Below are 25,450 nucleotides of genomic sequence, written 5' to 3'. Positions count from 1 at the left end.
AAACTGCTTCTGTGCAGGTAATATGTGACTACAGAGGCTGAACTACTTGGAAGATAACCTCAGCTATGCTAGGAGAAAGAAAAGCGAAGATAATGGAAAAGAAACAGCTATAATAACTATCTGTAAGCGCACATGGCCTCTACTTCAGCACCCATGAAACTTAAAAGGATAAAAGAAAAGGAAATTGCTTTCAAAATAGCAAAGACAATTTTATAAACATTTCTTCTTATCCTTTTATAGGGTGTTGGAGATGTTGCCCTGTTTCTGGTATTAGGAGTGCTGCATGTATTAGCTTTTAGCATGAAGAGAGGTATACTCCAGGAAAGTCTTTCCTTCACTTTCTGTTCTAGCCTGCATATGCCCGCGCATTAAAAGTGTACATTTAAAAGTGTATTTTTTTTTTTTTTCTTAAGCAGCCCTATTGAAATGGTCACTCGGCTCTTCGACCAGCCCAAGGGTGCCAGTAGTATTGTCCTGCACATAAACCAGCTTGCACTGCCTGGGCTACATTTCATCCTGTCCCATGGCTGTGAACAGGGGTCTGTCCTTGTTCTGAGCAGCTGTGTGGCTGTACAAAGCAATGATCCCATTTGAAATCAGTGAAGAAATCCAACAGTGACCACAGCGGCTTCCCCGGACCAGGCTTAGGTTTTGCCCTTTTGCAACCAGCATAGCTTTAGGCTATCAATAGCTTTATAGCTACTGCAAGTTACTTAAGCGAGGGCATAGTTTGACTGTCCTTCCCTTGGAATGCAATGCCAAGTTACACATCTGTGTCCCTCCTAAGGCTTGTTTCCCTCCCAGAGTGCTACTAAGGCTCTTTTCTTTTAACTGGATTGGATCCCAAACCCAAATCATGGTGCAGCCCCAACACATTCCCAGGAGGAGCCAAGAGGTGCCACAGCCAGGAGCTGCTCGTGAAACCCCAAGGGCACTGCGGCACCTGCAGCAGTTTTAAACATGTGGAATGAAAACCTGCTTTGCTGCCTAATATGTATCTTCTTAAAGAACTTAATGGAACTAAAAGGAGGAATTTGCTGCAACCTAAGAAGTCATTTGTGCCTTTGAAACTCATCCTGAGTTTTGCAAACTTTTAGTCATTTTAGAAGAGCTGCACTCAATTCTAATCCTGAATTGCACTGGGTGTAAATTGTTTCTCTCCTAGGAAAAGAGAACAATGGTGTGTACTTCACAACTTTCAGCTGCAGATTTCACTCTGGCCTCAACATGAGCCTTGTATAAATTCAGAGCTCACCAACTGTTATAGCTTTATCAAGAACCTTATTAGTGATCATTAAAAATAATCTTGCTTAGAAGGGGACTGCTGTGTGCAAAGCCCATCTTTCCTATTTACTTTGTGACTATTAATGGTTTTTTTTAATGTTTATACATTAGTGCAAGGAATAGTGTTAGCATAATTCTAGTGTAAAATAAAACCAGCTGTATCCATTATAAGTGCATTACTGCCAGGAACTGTAAATATGTTTATGCCTGATAGCCTTTTGACTCAATAATATCCTGCTATCTCTGTTGGGCAGGCAAGTTTTTAAACCAAGAAAAGACAGGTTATGATTTTCATAACCAAACTGTGTTTCTTTTTGAAGTATGTTATCTAAATTCAAATTTTAAGAAGGTCATTAAAAAAATCTCTGTGATTTTAAAGGAGAACAATTGAAATGTCATCTTCAAAGTGGTGGCAAGAAGGTACAATGTGCGCTAAGAACAAGTTATTCCTCCCAGATATACACATACGCAGACAAACCCTGCCATATCATACCATACAAACAATTTTAATTGTGTAGTTACAGTCAATAACCACTCCTAGTCAGAACATTTCTGCATAAAGAAAATTGTGATACACTTATAAAAACAGCCAGCTGTAACAAAATAACTGGTGTTTTCATAGCAATAAACTCATAAAAAAGAAATACACCTTTATACAGAAAATTTATACAGCTGTAGCTTTAAAATTGATTGTAAACCAAAGGAAGACACATTGCAAACATCAATTATTTTCACATTAATTGCATAAGTTTCTAAGGTGATCTATTAGTTTTATTTACCTAAGCTTATTTGCATGATAGTAAAAATTGCATACAACAATAAGAGTGAAGCTTATAGTATGAATTGCTTGGATAACATAGAGCACTTTTTATAGGCAACTGTGTAAAGCACATTTTCTCTATTTAAAACTTTTAAGACACTTTGTTTTACTGCCCATCAAAATACATTTATAAATAGAAAAAAAAATCAGTATGATAACAAGAGAAGCAATATTACATTTAACGGAAACTTCCAAAAAAATTAATTACAACATGATGCTGCAGGATCTACAAATAAATAATGAGGACTAAATTGTGTTTCACATTTTCTTTTTCATTTTCTTTAAAACCATGTAACAATGAGAATGGAAAAAAAAAAAAATACAGTGACCTTTATTTCCAAAAGAAAACAAATCTGAATTACGGCAGTGCCATATAATACAAGGCATTTGTTGGCATATGTTATCTTTAAACTGCATTCCACAGTCTATAGTTCTTTTGTAACATACAATAGAACAAGAGTAACAAACTCTTTTTATTTTATTTTTTTAAATAAATGTGAGTTTCCAAAGATCAAGTGTGGAGTGCTACAGTAATAATTAAAAAACGAGAACAAAACAGAAACAAAAAACAGTAAATCACAAAAGTTGTAATGCTTGTCTGAAGGCTCCAGAATCAAAATCACTGGTATCATGCTTATTGGGTACACTCACAGTGTATCCAGTGAACACAAATTAATATCAAACAATCCTCAACGCTTCATCTGTTGCTGCGAAGCAGTTTGTAAAACAGAGTAAAACATCTAGTGCAGTCTGCATTATCCTTTTTTTCAACTTTTGTGCAAGTTTTGGAAGATTCATTGGCCAAACAATGAATAATAAAGGTTTTTGACAGAACGCAAGATGGAATTTTCATTTCATTAGTAAATACCAGTGGCACTGTTGAAAGAAAATAATACTTTTAGATCAGTCTTTCAATTCAGCATTAATTTCTGTGTTCCCTTCTACCGATAACTCTTCTTCTAGTTTAACTGAAAAAAGCGTGTTTGCATTTTTGTCTTGGATGCTGTCTTCTAAATCCTTGAGCAACTCTTCTTCCTTGTACTCTGCAACATCCACCTCCAAACCAGAATTGTCCTTCAGCTTCCCATGGTGCTTGAGATAGTATCGCTGGTTCTGAAAGAACTTGATAATGGTGTACTTGGGCAGGTCAAGCTGAGCGGAGAGAGTCTGGATTGCTTCTTCATCTGGATACAGGCCTACATCTTGTATGAAACTCTGTAGAATCCCTAGGGCTTCAACAGAAATCTTTGTTCGCGGTCGGGGTTTCTGACGATTTTCATCCTCAGATTCAGCTGGTGATGCTACTGTCGGTTGCCTTGGGGGTAGTCTGGGACCTGGTTGCTGTTGCTGTTGCTGCTGTTGCTGCTGCTGCTGCTGCAAGACAAAGCACAGCATTTTTTTTGTACATGTATTCTTGCTCAGATTTTGTGTTACAAAAAAATCTGGGGCGGGGGGAGTGGGGAGGAATTGCAAAGCTATAAACAAAGGCTTAGTAAGTTTAAAGAACAAAAGGGGGGGGGGAGAAAAAAAGGCCCATTATTGGTGAACCAGAATTAAAATATGAGTTAGAACTCTCTGCATACCTCGTATGTGTCTATATGTGTGTGAGCAGAGACAGGGGATAAAGGGACTGTGGGATACGGACAGAGAGGTGGAAGGAACACTCTGGCTTTGTCTGACTGAAAGCGCCGATGACGTGACATTGGTGCGGTTTAGCTGACAAATTTTAATGAACATGCTCCATGAGTCAAGTGCAGACAAGACAAAATGCTAAGTAGGTGACATAGTATAGGATTAACTTGACCAGCTTAGCCAGAACTGTAGCAAGGGCAAAGTGAGAAAAGTGCCAGATGAGGGCAAATGCACAGGAGCTCTGCCAGCAGCAGCAGCTGCTGCCCAAAAACAAGGGCTGCAAATCTCTAGCAACAGACAGGCTAAGGGACTGGGGCTATCAGGGAGAAGGAGAGCATTTTAGCTAAGTGTGGAAATATCCCACTGCTGATCTGACCTTAGCATGCACTGAAGTCTTGTCAAACTTGCAAACGATACGACAGAATGCGTTAGCTGGAAGCACCTAACGTCACACTGTCAAACCCGGCCTCGGCAAGGACAAAGAGATCTGGAGGTAGGAAATATGTATTTCCCCTTCTGGCTCTGACCTCTCTTGCCTGTGGTCTCAGAGAGGGTCTGTCTTGCCTGTGTTCAAGTATCCCAACGTATAAATAGGGAACAAACATATTTACCTGCTTCTGTGTTTGTGCTGGGGATTATTTAGTTAATATTTATAAAGCGCTAAGATGCAAAGCTCTAAATAAGTTGCACTATTATTATTAGAAGGGAACATGCTGCATTCCAAAAACTCGGGCAATAAAAATGAGCCAGTATGCACATCAGAAGAATACGATAAAGCAAATCACGATGTAAATAATTAACAAGAGCTTAAAATGAAGTTTTGCAAGCATGGATTCAAAAATGTTCTTAAAAGGTGAGGCACTGAGCCCTAGGGACAGAAATGTTTTTCTCATCTACCACCGGAGTACAGTAGACTATAAGATCATGTTTAAAATCAAAAGTAAATTTATCAGCTACTGTTTTTGTTGACAATTCTTTTGCTTCATAGCACAGGAAGCACTGGTTAGTAAGATATTTTGGATCAGCAAATTTCTTGTCATATGGTACAAACCACCAGTTATTATTAAAAAACAACAGCAGCAAAACAAGCAGTTGCTATCACTACATTTCATTTCCCTTTGCAAGTCTCCCCTCGACAATTTTTTTTGTGTGTCGGTAGTGGTTTCCAAGCTTCCAGTAGCAGCTCACTTGCAGACCCTAAGAAGCACAAAATACTGTACAAATAGTATAAATATTGGAGGAATTATAATTCTGTCCACTTTGCAGTACCACTCATAGTTGTGGAGACTTCACATAGGTCTCAACACCCGGTTTAGAGCCACTGCTTTAAGTGATCTTCTTATTGTAAGGTCTGACACAAATGCTAGTGGAATTAGGGCTCTTGCCTCATCCCTATTCACATCCTTTCATGTTTTATGGTCTGTGAGCAGTCCCATTCAAGGCTTCAATCCCAAAGAGATTCAAGACTACTCGCAGCACATCAAATTCTTACAAGACTGGAGGCTTTGTACATACAGTTTGAAAACTTGTGTCTTAGCTACATGTTTATGCATCTACAACAATTACCATGTAGAAGAGTAGAGAAAAAACTCAGGCTGAATCTTCCAATCCTTACTCTCTACAAGTCATATTAAGAGATTACAATGCAACTGCTTATGTGAATAATATTTGCAAGATCAAACACACAACTTTTATCAACAAGGCAAGAAAATCTAAGTAAGTGGCATAGTGGTTGAATGTTTATACTGTGCATAACCTTCTCCTTTTATCCCCTTAAGAAGCAATTTTATTAAAAACAATGTACATTTTCAGACAAGTGCTGTTTTATTACTTAATATAGATCTTTTTCTCTCTTTTTGCTAAATCAAACAGCAAGTTTCCAGGCTCTCACAATTATTTTTGTACTTGATATCCTAAGGGATTGTCTTATTCAGTTTGCTTTATCTTTAATATACACTCGTGTTGTTTCTGGCTGCAAGATAACTCTATCCTTCCTAGCTTTGTAAATATTTTTCTGTATAGGTAATACAAATGATACACTGGGTCTCAGCTGAGGTTGGGAAAGGACAGGGTAATATCTGCCCTTTAAGAGGGAGCAGTTAAAAGGCTGACCTCAGGTCTTCTGTGAAAGGGGATTAAAGAGTCCCCAGCTCAGAGAGACAAAAGTCCGCACTGCCGACCTGGGCTACAATATTTAGCAAAACAGCCAGCCACGCTCCCAGTTCACGATGCCCGTGTGAGCAAAGGGTGGGTGCAGCCCCCAGAGGAGGGGGGGCACTGCTGGGACTGCCCCAGAGCGCAGGGCGGCCATTTCCAAGCCCCGTGGCGTGGATCCTGCATCCCCTCCTCTCTCTCCCTGACACGGTGCCCTTGTGCCAGCTCACCTGCGGAGCAGCACCCAGCCAAGGTCCAGCGGTCAGCAGGCCTGGTAAGAAAGCGCCTCTATGCTCTCCTTTCCCAAGGGTGGTGGGAGAGGGGCTCTGAAGGAAAAACAAACAAACATTGACTCACCCCAGCCTCGACTGGGGTTAAAGTGGGATGAGGAATCCCCTTCCCTTCACTCCTACCCGGGTGAGCCGCCACTGTTGAGGGTTCAAGCTTAGCTTTTGAACAGCAGCACAACAAGGTCCTCCCACTTTGCTGGTAAGGTGTTTGACAACCAGTGCCAAACACCTCTGCCTTTCGGTCTTGACGCCTGTCTGGCCAGGGACAGCCAGCACGGAGGCCTGCCCTGCCCGGCCCGCAGCTGCCTCTGCGCCACCGCGTTCACGCACGTTTGCGAAAAACCACCGAACCCAAACAAAAACCATGGGTGGTTGCACGCTCTCCTTTGAACTCTGGTGGCGGACGGCAGTGTGCTCTTATCTCGTACCGGGAGACCTGCATTTAGCCTGGCCGGGAGGAAAGAAACACTAATTTCCTTTGCTCCGTTTAAAGCTTTATTTACTTAGTGCTCTGCGGGATTGGCCAAGGTAAACTAACCTGAATCTGTTCTGCTGGCACATGGATAATGTGGGAAGGCCTGTCACCATGGTGATGAACTGCATTGCTTTCTTGTTCATAAATGGCATCGCGTTCAGGCTGAGGAAGACTGAGGAACCTTCGGATCATGGAGAGATTCTCCCAGAGGGTCCTGTTCTCTGGTGAGGGATCTTCTTTCCAACGTAACAGCTCACAGAGCCACCCCTTGAAGATAACACCAGCAAAACATTAGTTTTTTTCCTCACTTCACGAGGGGCAAAACGAGGGCGAAACGTGTATTTTAGAGGCGCTGCATTCTCTCACACTGTTCCCCAGTAGGAAAGGGCTTTCACTGTACAGGCTGGGCTTAAAGCAAACACCGATACACTGAGAGGCTGCTGCGTTACTTCACAGACCCTCACCAACCGCCAGCATTTTGGAACGCACCTTCCCCTTGGTCCTGCAACACAGCGCTGTTGTTTGTTTGCTTAGAAGCAAACTGGTTGATGAAGGCAGAATCCCTTACATGCTCCCCTCTGCAGGACAGGGGTTTCACTGACGCCAGTATATTCTCTGTGCTGCCTATTTTCTTTTATGCAAGGCTACACCCATCTGAGGGCTTCAACACCGTGTTTCAGGAGCCGGTAGATTGTGTGCCGAGCAATTTTTAAAGTCCTGGTACTACTACTCAAAACGAGAAAGTACTTCAATTATCTGCCTTGACTGTAGGGCTGCCTAATGTCCATCATAGCAGTAGAGGAGCTCCCTAATGTCCTTTTAAAGACAGGAATCCTTTGATTAGATGCAGTCAAGTAATACCTTCTTCCTATCTGCTACAAGTAGAAGTGTCTCTGCAGGTGAACTTACTTCAAGTGATAGATGATTACCTGTTTCAGGATTTTTCTCATGGACCCAGAAAAAAACAGTCTCTCAGTTTTACGTGCACTATTATGGCGTGGCGGGGAGCAAGATACGTCCAAGATTCTGATACACCCTTTATACCATTTCCACATCACAGGACAGCAAGTTGCCCAAGAGCTTACCTACTCTAATTCAGACATGGTTTTGGGATACATACTATCAAGTCACCTACAGAATCCCCTGCAAGAACTGCAGCGGTTGGTAATTTGCTTCTAGACAAGACATACAAGTTAATCTTGAAAATTTAACAACTGTTTTCTTACATCTTCTTAAAATTTAATTGAGGATTTTTTTCTTAATTGTGCACTGGTGGTTTTAAAAGAAGAGTACAAACACTCTAGCTAGCACTGTGTGCATCAGCAGTGATTTTTTTGTATATTAAAATAATTTAGAAACAAAATATTACATGTGTAAAACATGGATACTTCCTTTCTTTTAGCTTCAAGGATCTGTTTTCAAAACTAGGTCCATGCAATTTTATTTCTTAATGCTGTAGGAAAGATAATTTGACATTTTATTGAATCAACAAATAATATAAATATACAGAAGCTTTTAGATCCTTTTTATATGTACTGGTAGTTGAAAAATGGTTTAGCCGGACTAGTTTACTACTAGATACAATAGATACATAGATACAATATAGGTATGTATTTTCTTGAAGACATTCATATCTTTAGCTAACAGTTAATAAATGCAGTTTAAAAATATTGCCACGATAGGAAGAGGTGAAAGTAAACAAATTATCTTAATGCATTCGTATTGTATACGAAAATATTTAGTGAGGTGTGTATAAAAATTTGAAGTATGTTCTCCTGGATATAAGTGGAAAACTGAACAAATGACACAGGAGAAAATGCCCCCAAGAAACAGAACCAATCAAAATGACAAATGTTAGAGAGATGGTGGTAGCAGAGCTGAGAAAGCAAAAATTTAAACGGGGCCAAAATCCGCTGGGTGCTCACTAGGTGTGCTAGGAAGGGTGGGGAGAGGGAGGAGAGCAGTGGCAGCAGAAGGGGCCCCCTGCACCCTGGGGATGGAGCACAGCCCATTCCTTGACCACACATTGAGGGTGGGTGCCTCAGGGTTTAGCAAGCTGACTGGGAAATGTGGCCAAATGCCTTCATACAGAGCACATAACTTACAGTCTGTCCCAGCCGGAATTGTATGGCATATTTTTAAAACAGTAGCAAGGGTCTGTGGATTCTCCCTCCCCATCGTAAGGCACCCTGGGATGTCTTAGCAGGTTAATCTCCTTGCCCCTAACAAAATCAACATGTTGCTCATGGTTCTCTGCCCACCTTGCTTCCACAGGGATACGTGCTGGATTACGCTCAACAGCAGTATTAGTTTTCTGCAGTGAGTTAAAAGAGGTGCAATCAGAAGGCATAGGTAGTTTGTTGGGGATGAAGGAGAGAAGAAGATGAAGAGAAACAAATCTAGATCTTTTAATTGAAATGCAGTTCTAAAATTTTTGATTAAAAAAAAACCCCAAACCCACAAACAAAACCCCAGCCTGCCCCGAAGCGTAAAAATTGTCCTTTGGCTGTCTGGAGTCTGCACTGCTTCACACTGAAACTGTTGGACCTCGTTCTAACGGTGGTGAAACAGAGAGCAGAGCTAACTATCACGGCAGTTCAGTGAACGTCAAAAAAAATAAAAGACAAGACAACCTGTCCTCTCCTATGGCACCTCTCTAAGGTATACAGATAGACTGGAAAAGAAATTGCATCATGCATTTAGAAGCTGCACATATTTTGTCCAGTGACCACAAGAATCACAGATCTTTTTGGAAAAAAGACAGTAGAAACTCTTTTAAAATGTCCAGTAGTAAAAATAGTTCCTAACAATCACATTTTATAATGATTAAACTTATTTCACACAGTTTTTCTTAACTAAGAAATTCCTTTTCCCCTTATTGTCTTTTCTGTTTCTGTCTTTACTAGATCAGACCTTATTTTTATTAATTACTGATGGCTAACATATTTCCAGTATTTTTCTATCAACTTTTGCACTGAAATAATACTTCTAATTCCTTATCTAAAAATGATTTGATTAGTTGTAACCTGAAGCATGTCTCTGCTAGCCTTTCAGGGAAGCGGCGATTTTGAGATCCCCAAATCAGATGCTTCTGACACGGTACACAGAATAGACTGCTATTCTACTAAAATGTCTCCTTTCACTGGGTTCGTCAAGTTTTTAAAGAAGTAGACATACTCTGGTGAAACATATGATGGGCAACATGGAAACAACCAACTGAATTATTCTAAAATTACAAGGATAGGAACAATGTTTTGGTCTTCATGGTATATTTCTGAAAATATTTACAAAAGTTGATCTCCAAATATTCTCAGAAGAGATCGTGAATAGGCAGTAACAGAGACTGTAGGGGTTAACTTAGTTAAAAGACTAAAAACTTTATACCAATATGCCTTCTTTTAGTTCAAAACAAACCAACCAAGCCATAAGTATTTCATTTAGTTTCAGGTTCAGAATTCTGCATATGACACAAAGCTCATTCATAAAAGTCAGCTAAATGAGGATGTATGAAATGTTTTTGTAAATTTCAGGAAAAGTGATCATACAGACTTTTCTAATGGTGAATTTTAAGTTCTGTAAAACTTGTAAGTTTTGTTTCCGTTTGATCTAAAGAAGTAGGAACTGCTGCAGTTAATGCAGTTGAATTTATAAGTGAACATAACAAGGCTGATTTTTCTCCTCTTACACTCATTTAGATCTAGAGCAATTTCTGCCTAGTTCAAACAATTTATTCTGAAGGAGGGCTTGGGCCACTGTTTTGGGGGTGGGGTGGTGTTTGTCTTTATAGTCTTACGGGAAGTGGAAAGGACCACAAAATAATAAGGAAATATTTATAACTCAGATTAGATCACAACTGGTTTATACAGCATATATAGTACATAGTTAAAAAAAACAGCCTTAAAATAATTAAGCTGATATATCTATGCAGCAAGGCAAACCCCCCAAAACTCTGTAATGACATTGGGAACAACCTTGATTTTAAAACAGAGTAAATTTGCCAGGCAACATTACACTGAATATAAAGAGAGTACAAAGCAAAATATAAACATTAGCCACATGTAAATATGTTTGGAGAACTTTCAGGATGTTACTACTTTTCAAACTGACAAAGTTTAATTTGACACCTTCTGTTCTAAAACCTTTGTTTCTATTCAAAATCACGCCTTTAGCTGCTATCAATCACTATGCTCTCCCTATTACTTAAAATACTGGCATGGGCCCTGGATAAGCTGAAAATGCCATGCAGATGAATTCTGAGATAATATGTTCAAACCTGTTATATACAACACAAATCCTGTAAAGTTATGTATTGTAAACCTACATTTATTGGGAACTAAAAGTCTTAAATCCATCTGCTACAAAGAAAATACTGTTATGCACTTTCAAGTAACCAAGTACCATCTGCAAAGGTCTTGCTACAGTAAGCAAGAAAATGGTGAAAAAAAAAAAAAGATGCTAAACCTAAGATATTTAAAATAAATAAGAGTCTTCTGTCTGGTTTTCTGATAGGGATTTAGTAAAGAGACATAAGACATTAGAGGAAAAAAACCTGTGAAAGCCGAACTGCCAAACTATTGCAGAAAAAGCGCAAAGAGGATAACTGCCAAACATTAGACTCTGCAAGACCCATGAGCACGCTTATTTTAAAGAAAGCATCTATGCATTTTATCTATGTATCCCAATGCTATTTTATTCAGTCTGACCTGTGCTGTGTTTAAATAAAATAATCTGCTCTTTCACGTAGAGTCTCTAACAAACCATTTTTGCATCCTGGTATCTTTCTTATTAAAAGAAAAAAAAAGATAATTGAAATCTGCACTTAAGGTGTAAATACCAACCCTAACTAGATCAAAGAGGGCAGCATTACAGTCATGAAAAGATGTTCTCTGGGCAAAGTTTTCCAAATCAGCAACAAACACATCTAGTCTGGGAAGAAAGGGCTTCAAGGTGGAGCAACTGAACTCTTTTGTTTGGTGAATGTGTTACAGTGATAAAAATTTGCCAAATAATGAATATTTCTTACAGAATAACTAACAAAGACACCAACATTTTTTAGCAGACCTGTAATTTGAATCTAAGAAGGCAAAACATTTTAGAGTATCAATGCTAAGATATGAACAGTTTTTCTTTGGTACAGTATATCTAAGATTATTTTGTATCATTCTCTGGGGCATATAGTATAATAAAAATACATGGTGTTAAAAGAAATCAGTCTAAATAGGGAGATATTTGATACAAACATTTTAGCAGAAAGTGTGAATTGCATTTCAGCATCTATTGTGAACAAAGACTAAGCACATAATCCATTAAACAGTACTTCTAACTCAAAAAAATGAGTATTGTAGACTAAACCAAAGTAGGCATTTTGAATGAGCACATTTTCAGCAACTAACTCTAAAGCTAGCAATTTATCATTCAGCAAATAATTTCCTACTTTTAAAAGAATCTGTAAGTGTTACTTATGCTAATGAAGACTGTTTTTAATCTGCCCACAAACATGCTAATAGAGGGCAATTTTTTTTTATTTACAATGCTGAAGGCACTCCAGTTTATAGAACAGAGATATGAAATTACACTTGGTAAAATGGGCTCTTAATTGTCTGAGCAACCCAAATCCTTCACCTTTAACACAAAATCTTATAGACAAAACAAAGGAAAGAACTCATGAACTAAACTTTAAATATTGACTTTCTCCCCTTCAAAAGCCATCCAACTTGCTTTACAAATCTCACTTTTGTTCCAAACGGCTGCGTTCATCACAGATATTTCCATTTCTTTTCAAAACAAAATCCATGTATAAAAGAGAAGAAAAAAGGCTGACATCACCACTACAGTATATGCATATAGTTTTAGTCTTTAGTATTAAACTTGTAAGCTGCTCATTGTACAGAAAGGTTGCTTTTGGAAAAGTCATAATACTTTGAACAAGATACATAATGGTAGCAAAGGAGTACTGAAAGCATTTTAAATTATTTACTAGGTTAAAAGGGTGAAATGGTACTTTAAATACATCAAATTTCATCATCTGGCCCATTTTTTGGTGGCAAAGTGGTATTGATCTTTCCAAATGCTTAAAATTAACTATTTCCAGAAGGTCATTATTTGATTAAAGGCATTAAAGTTGAGGGCAAGAAATGATGCACTTTGTCTTCTTTCCCATTCAAATAATAATGTAATTTAATCAGAACTATCCTTTCATGTCCTGTAATAAAAATGTTTGTCTTAAGATATTGTTCTTTACCTAACATATTAACCTTTAAATGTTATGAAGTTCTTAAGAATAATCTCTGCTTAGAGAAGATTCTTCCATAATGCAATGAAAGGATCTCCAGCATTTAAATTGATAAGGCCAAATTTCCCCTACACATTGATTGGAAAACGCATTAAACCCTTCAACTGAGACTTCTCACAGTGTTCAACAGGATCAAAAATTCAGAGAGTTCTGAATCAGTAAGCTCATGCATTGAGAAGCAAAATAAACAAACGTCACTTCAGCACAAACAAATAAGACAAGTTTAAGTAACAATGGACGCTGCTTTAATTTATCTGGGAAATGCATTTTGCATTACATTTCTATTAGCTGGAAAAATACAGCAGGGAACACCCACCGCAAGGTAAAAACAGAGCATTTAACTCAAAATTTGTTTTCAGGCTGAGATTACTTAAATCTGACTTCTTTCTGGGTGAAATACCTGTGGGTTCAGACATGGGAACAAGCCTAGATGACACAAGCAGTCCTTTTTAGCTTTAAATGTTCTTCTGGAATTTCCTGACTGCAGGAAAATTTATTCTGACTGCAGGTTTATCTTTCCTAAAATACATAAGTTGTCCTGGTTATCTCCTATGCAAAGCTGAGTAGACCTAAATGCTTCACAGAAGAACTGAAGTCTATTAAAAGAAAGGCCACTGGATATTTTTATAAAATTTTAGGAAAACTAATAATCTACCAGACTCAGTAGTTTTTGAAACTGACCAACACATTTGTTAGTGAAAATCTTTTCAGTTGAGCTTATATTTTCAAGTAATTTTAAGCACTGACTTCTGTGAGGCACATACTTCTGAGTAATTTTAAAAACTGCTGTGAATGTTCAGTACTTTGAGATTTCCTCATTTTTCCCAAAAACCCATGTATCTTTAATTCAAGAACCAAAAGCTGGTTTTCAGCCTGTTCCAGAAGATGAGTAGAGATACCAAAATACGAGTGCCTCTTCTCGAGACGTGGCCTGAAGCGATAATAGATGTCCCCAGAAAGACGGTTGCCTTAGTATTTTATTTACACTAATCAGCCTTAAGTTTCGGGCTTTGCCTTTGAGCATTCCCCTAAATCAGGGAAAGTTTGAAACCTGAAGCTGTCCTTTATCTCCAGATTTTCTGGTTTATCTATTTTATTGGCTTTCATTACTAGAACATTGAAAGGGGAAGCCAGATGTGAATTTTAAGCAAATCTGTATCTGCCATCATAATAGATGAGATTTAGCAAAACAAACAAACTGAAAACCCCACAACCTCATAGGGCTTTTCAGAAGAAAGGTAAACCTCACTAGCAGGAAGAACTTCCTTTGAAGAATACTGAAAGAGATTATGTCATTTCCTTAAATTTCTTATCCAACGTATTATTCAGCGACACCATCTGCCTGGATGTTACCTCCACCTCTGCTTTGGGTTGTGAAAAACAAATGACCAAACAGCTAGCAGTGGTACTGATAGTATTTCACTGCAATTTTTTTGTGATATTTTAGGGGAAAAGGATTCGTGATGTCTCTTCTTCTGTCTGCCTTTTTTCCTCTCTCGCTGTAGCACTTAAAAATTAACTACTTCTATTCTTGTAAACATCCAAACAAATAAATAGGAAAAGGAAACTTGCTACAGCAACCTCTAAAATTCAATGACAATCAGCAACAAGTACAGAAACAAAATGACGTGGAGAGCTGTGGCCCTGCTCCCACAGTCTCATCTGTATTATTAGACCTCTCCTTCTACCCGGAGCCACGGTGAGTGGCTAAGAGCCAGTGCCACCAAAAAACTTGTCGGATTAAGGTCTAAGGCTCTATCAAAACTGGTGGGTGTGTTCCCTGTTTATGAACACTTGAGACGTACCACCAGCTCATGGAAAGAAAAAACCTAACCCATAACTGTGACTGAAAACATAAATATCATTACTTTTTAGTTGAGTACAGAGCGAATTGAACAATCTAAATGAAGGGCTTCTCCCAAGCTTGGTTTCTCTGCTCTCAGCCTCCTCCACCTTTCCTTTGCCTTGTTCAAATGTATCTTTTTTACAGTATTGCCTTCAATTGCCTAGCAATGATAGATAGGCACAAGCCCTAATCAAAAACATAATATGCATGCCTTTGAAAATCTTACATAAAATGCAACTACATTCATATGTAAAAAGAAGGAAAAAAAGTAATAGATGCAAAAAAACAGCGGGTGAAGCTTTATTCTGCCTTCCTCTACTCCAGATTCTTCCTCTTTCACACACACGATTCAACTGGCATTGTAACCATGAGTACGCGTGACAAAAATGGACTTAACAATAAAAAAAAATAATCTAAACAAGAAAAAACAACTGTTAATTATTAAATAAGTCAGTCTTGGTCTGGTACGTTACTTTTTATAGTACAGACATATAAAATGGGTCAGTGGGTTTCACAGAGGATGACTGGTAATATATGGTCCTTTATCTTCTAAGTAGAGACAAGTACTGATTTCACTGCAATTCCGATGCTTCCCTTGAAAGTAAACACAACCCTAAATCCAACCATGACCCTTAATAGCCCATATTTATTTATTCTGAAACATGCAATCAATTTTTGTATGGCAGCTGTATCTGCAGTTTAGTTAGTCTTTAATAGAAAGAACCTGGCAATTTTAAAAATCTTTTTTACTACTATCAATTTACAAGTGAACAGCAAATGTTTATTATTAAGTTGCTTACAGAGATTTAACATTTGCTTTGGGGAAAGACCTCCAGTAAAAAGGCCATAGGGCCAAAGTGTCACTTCTGTAATTACTTATACGTGTGTATATCATGTTGTTAGATGTATTTTTTTTTTAAAGATTATAATTTCCCAGAAGGAGTAATTTAAATCCGTGGGTTCTTGTTTTTTCTTTCCAGAATTCATTTTGGATCCGGGGACAATATACCACACACTGAGGAATCACAGGCTCACAGATATTTGGACTTCCTTGTAAATTCAGTTCAGCTGACAAGATGTTCCAACAAGCGACATCATTCCAAAACATACACAGCTCAAATCCGTTCTCAGACACCCCTTCACATTTTTATGGCCTAACTAAAGGTTTTCATATAGGTTTGAATTAGACGTTTAAATATTCTAAGAACATTTCTTTTAACTTGCCTCTTGCAGTTCAGCTGGCTTCTGTGGCTCTCAGTTTCACAGTGAAGAACGCTTAATGCTCTGATAATGCCAAGGGTGAGGGGAGTCTTAAGGGTTGAAAAGAAACATTTCCCTAACTTTCCTCCAGATTTTGTTAACCACAGAAACAGTCAGAAAATTAATAATGCCCATTACCTCAATGCAGTTTAAAAAAAATCTTTAAAATCCACCCCTGTGAAAGACAGATGCCTCCCAGCAAATGAGAAGGGAGCAGCCTGAAGTGGGTATCTCACCCATGGAAAAATAAAGGCAATGAGGCCCTTAGAAAGCTAAAATACCCTTACTTGTAGCATGGTTGCTTGGGCATAGACTTAAAAGAATAGGAAAGCTGGATCAAAAGGGAAGCTGGAGAGATCCAGTTTCTCCCTCCTAGGTGGGAACCAACACAAGAGTGTTTTCAGGTAGTTTGCCATCAGAATGGGGACAACAACAGCGACAAGGGAAAGCTCCTTGAGAGAGCAGTACTTAGTGTTAGACTTTTCCTCACCGGCCAAGCAAAGTGCCAGCCAAGCTGAGCCCCAGCCATATTTCCAGGAAACAGCTTCAGCAGCAGCTTCTGCCCTTAAATCAGGCACTGCATGGAGCAGGCACGCTTCTTCCTGCCCTGATCCCTTCGTCCCATTCCCCAGGTGAAAAGGATCAATCCCTTTCGTTAGACTCTCTCCTCATATCAAATAAGAGTAGCAAATGAGTTCTCAAAGGTGAAGCAAACTGGCTGTCCCAAAGCAAAAATAAAAAGAATCTCATTTAAGCCCTTCATAGCTTTTTTTAAAAATAACTGATTTTATATAAACAGCGGAAAGTTCCTCTATCTGTAGAGTTTCCTCTTGCATGTTACGTTTACTAGAGATGCTAAGCACCAGGCTCAGCAAAATACCTAGTCACCTAAGGAAACCCGCAGATGTAACTGACACGTGTGCAAATCCTGCTCAGTTGGGGTCCAAAACTTCAGGGAATTCTGCTGAGGACCACTCAGTCCAGACACCTTTGCTTTACAAAGATCCTGAAAACTATTTTCATATGCTTCTCAAATGCTGTCCTGAAGTAAGGGAACATGGTATTTCACAGGAATAAAAATGAGATGACCACTGAATAACAATGTGTTTTCAGATAAAATTTGACAGATTTGGAATCAGATAAATATTTGCAAATTGGAATTTTTCCCCACTTAGCTAGCTGCATGCTTGCCCTAGTCTATTCATTATATGCCAACACTTTGGGGTAATTTGTAACCAAAAATCTGAAGCTTGACTTAGAGGTTACATCTGAAGAAAATAAAAAAATGGACACAATGAGAAATTATTAGGAACAGTGAAATTAAAAATTATCTGGAACAAAACATAGTCTCCTTTCTCACCCTGCACCTAGAAATCCTGTAACATTCTTTCAGGTGTAGTGTGTTTTGAATTATCCAGTTTAACATTAAGGGAGAAAACGCACGTCTATTATTTCTTAATCCTTCCTTTGCCCAACAACCCTTCACCTGAATTGTAACTGGTCACTCCTTTAACAAACCGCTTCTCGGACCATTACTGTATATTTGTGTTTGCATAAGATGCCTTTATTCTTTCCCGTAACGTGTTTAGCAGCTCTCGTTTTTTCAGGAGGAATTTTACCCTGTCATTTCCTGTTTAGTTACAGGTTGAGCTCGCTTTTGTTTTCTGCGCTGTTTACTTGGTACCCCGCTTCCCCCACTGCCAGGAACCACGGGCTGCTCTCTTACTACTCAGCCTCCTCCTCGGCTTTGGCACTACAGCTTTGTTTTCATTTCCGTACGTCATTAAGTCTCGTACAGCTTGCTCAGACTTTTCGCCCCCTTTTTTTTTTAATAGGGCTTTAGTTTCATGTTAAAACACCGATATACTGAATCTTCAAAAGCCTCTCGAATCAGTGATCTGCCCACAGCAGGCACGAGCAACCTGAGAAATCAAGAACATGGCTCTTTTCCCAGCTAAATCCGTGTCGCCATGAGGGGAAAGGAATGATGTTTCACCCACGAAGCCGGCAGCACTGGTGTCCAGCCCATGGCTCCCCACCACCCCCAAGGGCATGGGGTGCCCATGCTGCGCTCCACGCACAAGGGGATACCTGTGCAAGTGACTGCATGTGGGGGGGAGGTACCTGGGGTGGGACTCCGGCACGCAGGGGACAGTGGTAGGACAGGAGAAAGGCAGATGGAGCGAGAGTGGATGGTGAGGGTGTGTACAGGAGAGGAATGGGGTGGGAAAAAGTCAAAGGAGGGCTAAGAGGAGAGCTGTAACAAGAGAAATTAGTGAAGGTGGCGAAAGGAAAACAAAACAGAAGGTGAGGATACAGAAAGCAGGAAGAGAGATTAAGAAAATCCATCCTGCCAGAAACAGCACCTCTTGTCAGGCAGACAGCAGGTGCTGCCTAGGGAAGAGCTGATTCATGCATCTGGAGTGTAGGAACCGAAACACCTCTACCTAAGAAAGAAAAACTAAAAATAAAAGACTCAAAGGAGGTGGGAGAGGGTGCCACGCTTTTTTTCCTTTGGCAATCCGGTGCTTCCCGACTGCACAACATTTTTCAAATAGTTCTGTGAAGAAACAAGAGCTGCATTTCCGGACCCTTGCAAGAATCCTGACTGTTCATTTCAGCGTTCTCTCTTCCAACACAAGCCCTTCCTGCCCTCCTCCAGACTCATTTTTGAGACATCTGCAGCCACAGCACCTCCAGGGCTTCGGCTGCACCTCCAGGATGAGATTTCCCCTTCGTTCGGGGTCTGCACGGACACTGGGGGAGTCCGTAAGAGAGGCGGCACTGCCATGCAGCAAGGGACACTGATGGCACACCTACAGTGACCTACCCCAGCTCAGCTCTGGGGCACTTGTAATGCAGTCAGTACCTGCTGGCCAGGTGGTAAGAGTGTGGGTTTTTAACCCTCTCTGCAGCAGTCTGGGGGGCTATCTATGAAGCCAAATTTTCTGCTACAAACTGTGCCTTCAGTGGCTTTCAAAAACTATTCTGCTCACCTTCTTCTGACTGACTTTGACCACTGAGTCTTACCTCCCCGTCTCCAGCACTTTCAATATTGCCACTGCATCACAAATCACTGGCAACGGATAAAACAATGTCTTTCTAAAGCTACTTTTTTTTAAACCTCCCCTGGAAGCCTTATTACAGATCAGATTTGATGAATTTCTATCAGATGCGCTGCACCACTCCTCTTGCCTGACAATACCTGCAACAGCTTTTGGGGAATCTGCTCAGTTGCATTCTGCACACATTTTTTTTCCTTGCTGTAAGAATTGTTTTAGAACCTTATAATGAAAACTTTCTATCAGAATTGCATTAATTTCTTCTCTGTGTAGGAAAAGTAGCCAACAGTGATCTACTAAAGAGTAGATAGTTTCAAAAAAAAAAAACCTTACTAAGTATTGAAGGCTGTTTAATTATGGCAAACTGAAAAATTCAACTAAAAAAATGGATTTATAAAAAAAGCAAAACAATTTACAGACAACATTTAGTTTCCAAAAAACTAACCATAACCTGTTTTCATAAGAAATACTGGAGTGTTTTAATTTAAAAAAAAATAATAATCAATTTTCTATTTGCCAAAATTCTAAACACTTTGAGGATTCTTTTTTAGAAAGACACTTTTCCCCAAAGGAAGAGGTAGAGGGAAGAGTTTGCAGTGAGACAAAATTCGTGGTGAAAAACTTTGGCAGCAAATTTTATTTCTGCTAAATTTAGGTAGCAGTGAAGACTACAGTTTTGGTTAGAAGCTCTTCTTAAAGCGAGGTGTTTGCTGGCATGTTATTTTGAAGAACAGCACAGTAGGATGACTTCTTTAATAAGTGGGCATAAAACCCAGAGATTAGAAAATCTCAGAGTGAGACACAAAACCCCTGTGCAATATCTCATTCCTTTGCCAAAGCAAGGAAGGTTTTTAATAAAGGTCATGGAGAAATAATCTCCAAAGACGGCACTGTCTCCTTCCCCCTATATGTTTACTCTTTTCTTTCACTCCTTTACAGTGAAAGGCAGACCTTAACACGCGCACACACACACATGCACACACAAAAGGAAACAACAACCAAAGGGGGGGGGGGGGGGGGAAGCCTGAAATTTTAGTTACACCACATGTGGTTTTCATTTGTGAAAAATGAACAAGCTGTTTGTGGTTAAACTGTCTAATCTGCTGTTATCAATCTAGCGCTGCATTCAAGATTTACAGGATACATCAGCTTCTGTGCCACATTAGCTGTAAAAGGGAGAGGGGGTGGGAGGAAAAAGGAGGAGGAGAGAGTTTATCCTGAGGAATAATATTTCCAATGCAGCCACACTCACACTACATCTGGTTGTGCTGGTAGCGGCAGTTAAATTGAAATATTTCACAGCGTGTGTCAGAAACATGCAGAATGGTAATTATGACAGATCTGATTAAGCCTGAGTGCCACTAGCTCCCTGGCCAGCTCCGGTTGTGCAGGTGTGACCTTGTGCGTGCCTGCGTGTGTAAATAAAATTAATTACAAGCGAGAGGGCGAAGGCTTCGGTGACATCACAAAGCGGAGAAACTCCCAAGGGGGAGACCTAATGGAATATTTTCCCTCAGTCTAATAATACAGTTCATATTGACTTGAGGTAATTAGTGGGATCATTAAAGCAGTTTTCCCGGCGTATTTGGCTGCCTGATCAGATTAGTGAAAATGTTCTTCAGAACAAGCCCTGTGTGGTCTGCCAGAGAAGGAGGAAATAAAAAGCAACAAAGCATATTTTGGAATGATAAGCAGCACTGGACTTTTTGCACAGCATTTTGCAGAGCTGGTCTCGGGAGCCTGGGCACCCAACTCTCCTGACCGATTCAATCTTTCATCCCAGGCGCACGTGCTCCCACTGCGTGTCATCTAAGACTTTTTAATTTTTGTTTCTCTATCCTTCAAAACTACGCCATCTCTATCCCTTGCTGCTTAAAAAAACCCAAACAGATAAAAGCCTTGTGGAAGCCCTAGCCTTAGAAGAATTGCATTAAGATAACTGAGGGAAAGAAGAAGAATAAATATGTGCTCAGCAATCCTCCACTTCTCCCCAAAAAGCTGTCAGAAGATTGAAGGCACTGGTTTGAGAATTAGTAACATTTTCATTTCCTAACGAGCTTACCCCAGAAAAAAAAAAAAAAAGGGAAAAAAAAGAAAAAAGTTTAACTATGATATAAAGTCTTCCACAGAAACAGAACACAGAGCCCTAATCAAGAAATGGACCATTTGTTTAAAAACAGTCTATTGAGCATGCTCTACCTTGCAAATGGAATATGCCAAGCTCTGTCACAGATGGCAAGCTTTGACAGTTCCCATCCGTAGCGTCGATACTCGACAGTTCAGCACAAGATCAGTGACATTCTGTCTCATTAGAGCCACGCTAATTATCACAGCTAGTTTCAGGGGAAACCATGTGTTGCAATGGTCAATTTGAAGGAGTCTGTGCATCAACAAACTGGTAATAAGGATCAGACACCTTATTATATGACAGCATGCTGCCTATGATCTGATTTACTGAATCAGAGGTACTGAGGCAACACTGAAGCCTGATGGGTTATGGAATCGCGCGTACACAATGCGGATCTGAAATACGCTTTCAAAATAAAAGGGAGCTATATAGAAACAATACAAATAAAAATTTTTAAATGGTGAAGTTATAATGAGGACTTTTTTCATTTGTGATTAAGACATGCAGAGATCTTCAAGATCTTGTCAGCCAGTTTTATCTTTAATCAAATAATATAAGATAAATAATTCAAAACGAAAACTGTAAAATTATGGATTATGCTAAATTATAATTCATTCCATACTCTGATTTTTCAGTTTCAATAACATGTACCAAACATTCCTTATGTTGTGCCGTCTTGCTGTTTTAACAGAATTTTATATTTTGTAAAGGGCTTTCTCTGCTTGGCTCTCTTCTTTCATTTGTATATTTAATGACTTAAACTTGTACTTCTCCTAGCTTCTCCCACACATCTCTTCCACCGGACAAAAATCACCCAACCAAGACCCCCCCTTTGCCGTTTCTGGCCACCTGCAGGGCTGCATACTGCCAGGCGCTCAGCAGTCCCAGCCCCAGGGATGCGCTGCAGGCTGAGGCCGTGAGAGCATTCAGCATTCACTCCCGACCAGGGCAGGTGCGCACCGCATCCCTCCAGGGAAGCTCTCCTTAGGGCTCAAATATACAGCGTTTCCTGAAGCTGCTACCAGTTCTTTAAACGGCCTCTATGCGGATTGTAAGCAGCGTTTGCACAGCTCACGCTGCCACCCGCCTGGCTGGGAACCTCTAGCCGGAGCTGACTTGACCCCATGTGTAAAGCATGCTCAGGAAGCACACTTTTTCATCGGTGTGTCAACAAATGCGGCTTTTTTGTGTTGAAAGCTCTGCCTGGCCCCAAATTGCTGCTTGAAGAGGCCAATACAATCCCCTTACCAGCTAAGTATTTTCCATTCTGCACCTTTTTCTTTGGCTTGAACTATTTGAGGGTTTAATGCTTTTTTTTCCCTCTATGCAGATTTCCGTGGGCAACTGCACACTGATATGAACCACCTTGGAGATTTTAAGGCAGTTTCTCTTCAGTGCATCTTTGTTGATTCAAGAAGTTGCTGTCTACTTTTTACAAGCAGGAACCCAAGACTCACTGAAGTCAACCCAATCCACCAAGGTCATACCCATAATGTGGGATACAGCCAAGATCAGTGCTGGTCCTTCCCCATGTCTACCCAGATCAAGCAATAAGCGAGTTAACTGAACTCAATTTTTCTACCCCCTTTCTGAGAAAGAATTTAAAAAAACATTCATAAGGAAACTTCCTGAGGCTTTAACCTTTATTTCTGCAAAGAGATGTCATAAAAGAAATTAAGACATGGGGCAGAGGAAGGACCTGGAGCACTCTAAGCACACATTTTGTTCCCGCAATAGAAACCCGAAAAGCTCCTTCTCTCCGACCCGGGCGAGACAGAACACACTATGACTCTGCAACATGATGTTTTGTGAAAGAAACAAATCAGCTCTATCTGCCAAGTTTCACAGCTTCACTGAACGACATGCCGCTTTATGGGGCAATTCTTGATTGCACACAGAAGCCCAACTTGCTTTCTCAGTTCACACTCTTCCTCTCCCATCCCTGCTGACACCCAATCCTGTCCTGACTCTTGCTGCTCATGGCACCTCTTCAACTGCCAGAGCAATCACCCCTGGGTAGCAGAGGGGGGAGGAAAATAAATTAAAAAAGTAAAATTAAAAAAATAGATGCTGTTGTGTGGTGTACTTCTGCAGCTAATGTTTTCTAACTACTGTATCTCGCCTTCCCACAAGGGCGAGGGGTTTATTTCCAGGTGGACCTGTGAAACAATGGCAGACCTCAGAGCACGTTTTGTTTCCACCTCGCATCTCCCCGTGCAGTATCCCTCCCCGCTCCACAGAGAATCCATTGTACGCCGAGGGAGGCAGGGGGAAAGAAGGTTTTTAAGCCAAGATTTAAACCCAGGAAGTGACTCAGCTGCTCTGAGGGAGACAAAAGCAGGAGAGGACTTGACAGAGACATGGGGTGACAGGCAAAGAAGCGAGCCCCCTCCTGCCCCCCAGGCTGGACTCCACTGGGGCAGCCTGAGGTAACAGCTTTGGGAATAAATTTCAAGCCCCCGCCTTCAAGCCACTTTGTTACCAGAGGGTTACTCTTGGTGATAAAAAGGTTTCTTTCCCCCTCGCTGGAAAATAGTTGAATAGATTGTTCTATATCTGCAGTAATGGCATGTTATATCTTTGTGCCAGATCCACAATACTGTGCTTGTTCAGTGTGGGAAGCTGTTTAAAAATGACTTTCCTATTAGAGTATATAGCTCAGTCTCTAGATGGAAAAAGCCAGATCAAAGATATAGCATTTATAAAACTGCTGGTTAAAAAGATAAAAGTGAGATAACAGACATCAATTTTTCACTATAAATCTCCGGGTTTACTACAACATTAAAATTTCCAGTAAAAGCAGGGTTTTATATACCTGAACTCTAATGGCCTATTCTGAAAATATTTATGTCAGGAAAAGCATGGTATTTGCATGCCAAAAGCAATTTTAGTGCCAATGTTTAGCATTCCCTTCCCATTTAACTCCTTACCATCTACTCACGAGTGTCAGATGCTCTGCCTCATGCCTACCGGGTGCACCTCCCCACACAGCCTTTCGGAGGAGGACGCTCCAGGTGCGTACTAAGGCAAAAAGTCGAACACTTCTAATAAAATACAACTGCACAAAATACTTCCCTGATGGCTTAAGATGGAGTCTCTAGCATGGTCTGAACCACTGATTTTACCTCCATGCCTTGCATGTGAAACTACTCATTTCCAAGGGGCTAACTGCCTAACCAAAGTGAAAGACGGGGACAGAAGGACAGGAAATTGGGCAACGCAATGCAACAGCTCAGAAGCAACGGGTCGAAACCCTCTGTAATTAGATGAGGTTTCTGGAGTTATGGGTAGTACTCCATTAGTTTTATTCTAAAATTAAAATTGGAGCATGGTTCTGTGAGAGCCAAGCATCTTGCCTTCAACATACGGGCATTTTTATTTGGTGAGAAGGGAGGGCATTCAGCACCTACCTGGCCATACACAGCAATCAGCAGGATTGACGCTGCAGAAAAGTATCAATTTTACCTATTTATACTACTATTATTTAGGTATAATAACAGGGGCTAACAGCCTTACACGGTAGTGTATGGGACTCTCAGAGTACAGCAGTTGATATTACTTCAGTTTTTGCAACCTGTAATTTCCTAAATTTAAGAAAGATTTAGCAATATAAGCTGATTTTCAGCAAAGTTTTGTTTTCTTCCCTGCTTCATACTAGCACGTGCAGACCACAGCTTTCCAGGATATGCCGATATGCCATTAACATAAATGTAACTTCTCAAAACACAGCAAACATACAGAAACACTACAAGTCTCTACTTGCCTTATCTCTTGGGGCTCTTACGTTTGGGGTTTTTTTGTTTGTTTGTTTGTCTGTTTTTATGGAATAAAATTAGATTTCAGCATCTGTCACCATCAGGAAAAAAACTCATCCCTGGCTCCCACATGAAAACATTGTAACCAATGCACAGTTACTGAACCATGATGCCTTAATGATCATTACACAAATCAACTTTTTTTTTGTTTGAAATAACGAAATTAGGAATGTGCTTTCATAATTACTTGAATCAGACTGTCAGATTATAAATTTAATAGAAACCCAATAAGATTAAATTGTAAAAGTAATGTATACCACGCAAATTTATATATGCATGGATTCTTTTCATTTTGACTTATTCAGGTGTGCTGATTAAATGTTAGTAAACAATATTGTTAGTATTGCCATTCTGCCACTAAAAACAACAACCTGGGAGCAGACGCAAAGCAC

At 39.9% G+C, this 25,450-nt stretch overlaps 1 protein-coding gene across 6 annotated transcripts in view; it reads right to left on the bottom strand.

Annotated features, from left to right (window-relative positions):
• Positions 1-1,771: 1,771 nt before the first annotated feature.
• Positions 1,772-25,450, bottom strand: part of SATB1 (SATB homeobox 1) — a 93,862-nt gene continuing 70,183 nt past the window's right edge. For 4 of the 6 annotated variants that reach the window (XM_052798584.1, XM_052798595.1, XM_052798575.1 and 1 more), the window contains 3 exons: positions 6,719-6,922; positions 6,100-6,216; positions 1,772-3,472 (listed from right to left, as the gene is read on the bottom strand). In XM_052798584.1, the coding sequence (XP_052654544.1) occupies positions 3,008-3,472; positions 6,100-6,216; positions 6,719-6,922 (786 nt within the window). In that variant the 3' untranslated portion in view covers positions 1,772-3,007. Of the gene's footprint in view, positions 3,479-6,099; positions 6,217-6,718; positions 6,923-25,450 lie in introns of all 6 variants that reach the window. The other 2 variants (XM_052798613.1, XM_052798624.1) reach the window with 2 other exon arrangements.

This window comes from Harpia harpyja, chromosome 1 (genome assembly GCF_026419915.1).
Source record: "Harpia harpyja isolate bHarHar1 chromosome 1, bHarHar1 primary haplotype, whole genome shotgun sequence".
Lineage (NCBI taxonomy): Eukaryota > Metazoa > Chordata > Aves > Accipitriformes > Accipitridae > Harpia > Harpia harpyja.
This window is presented reverse-complemented; position numbering and strand designations above follow the sequence as displayed.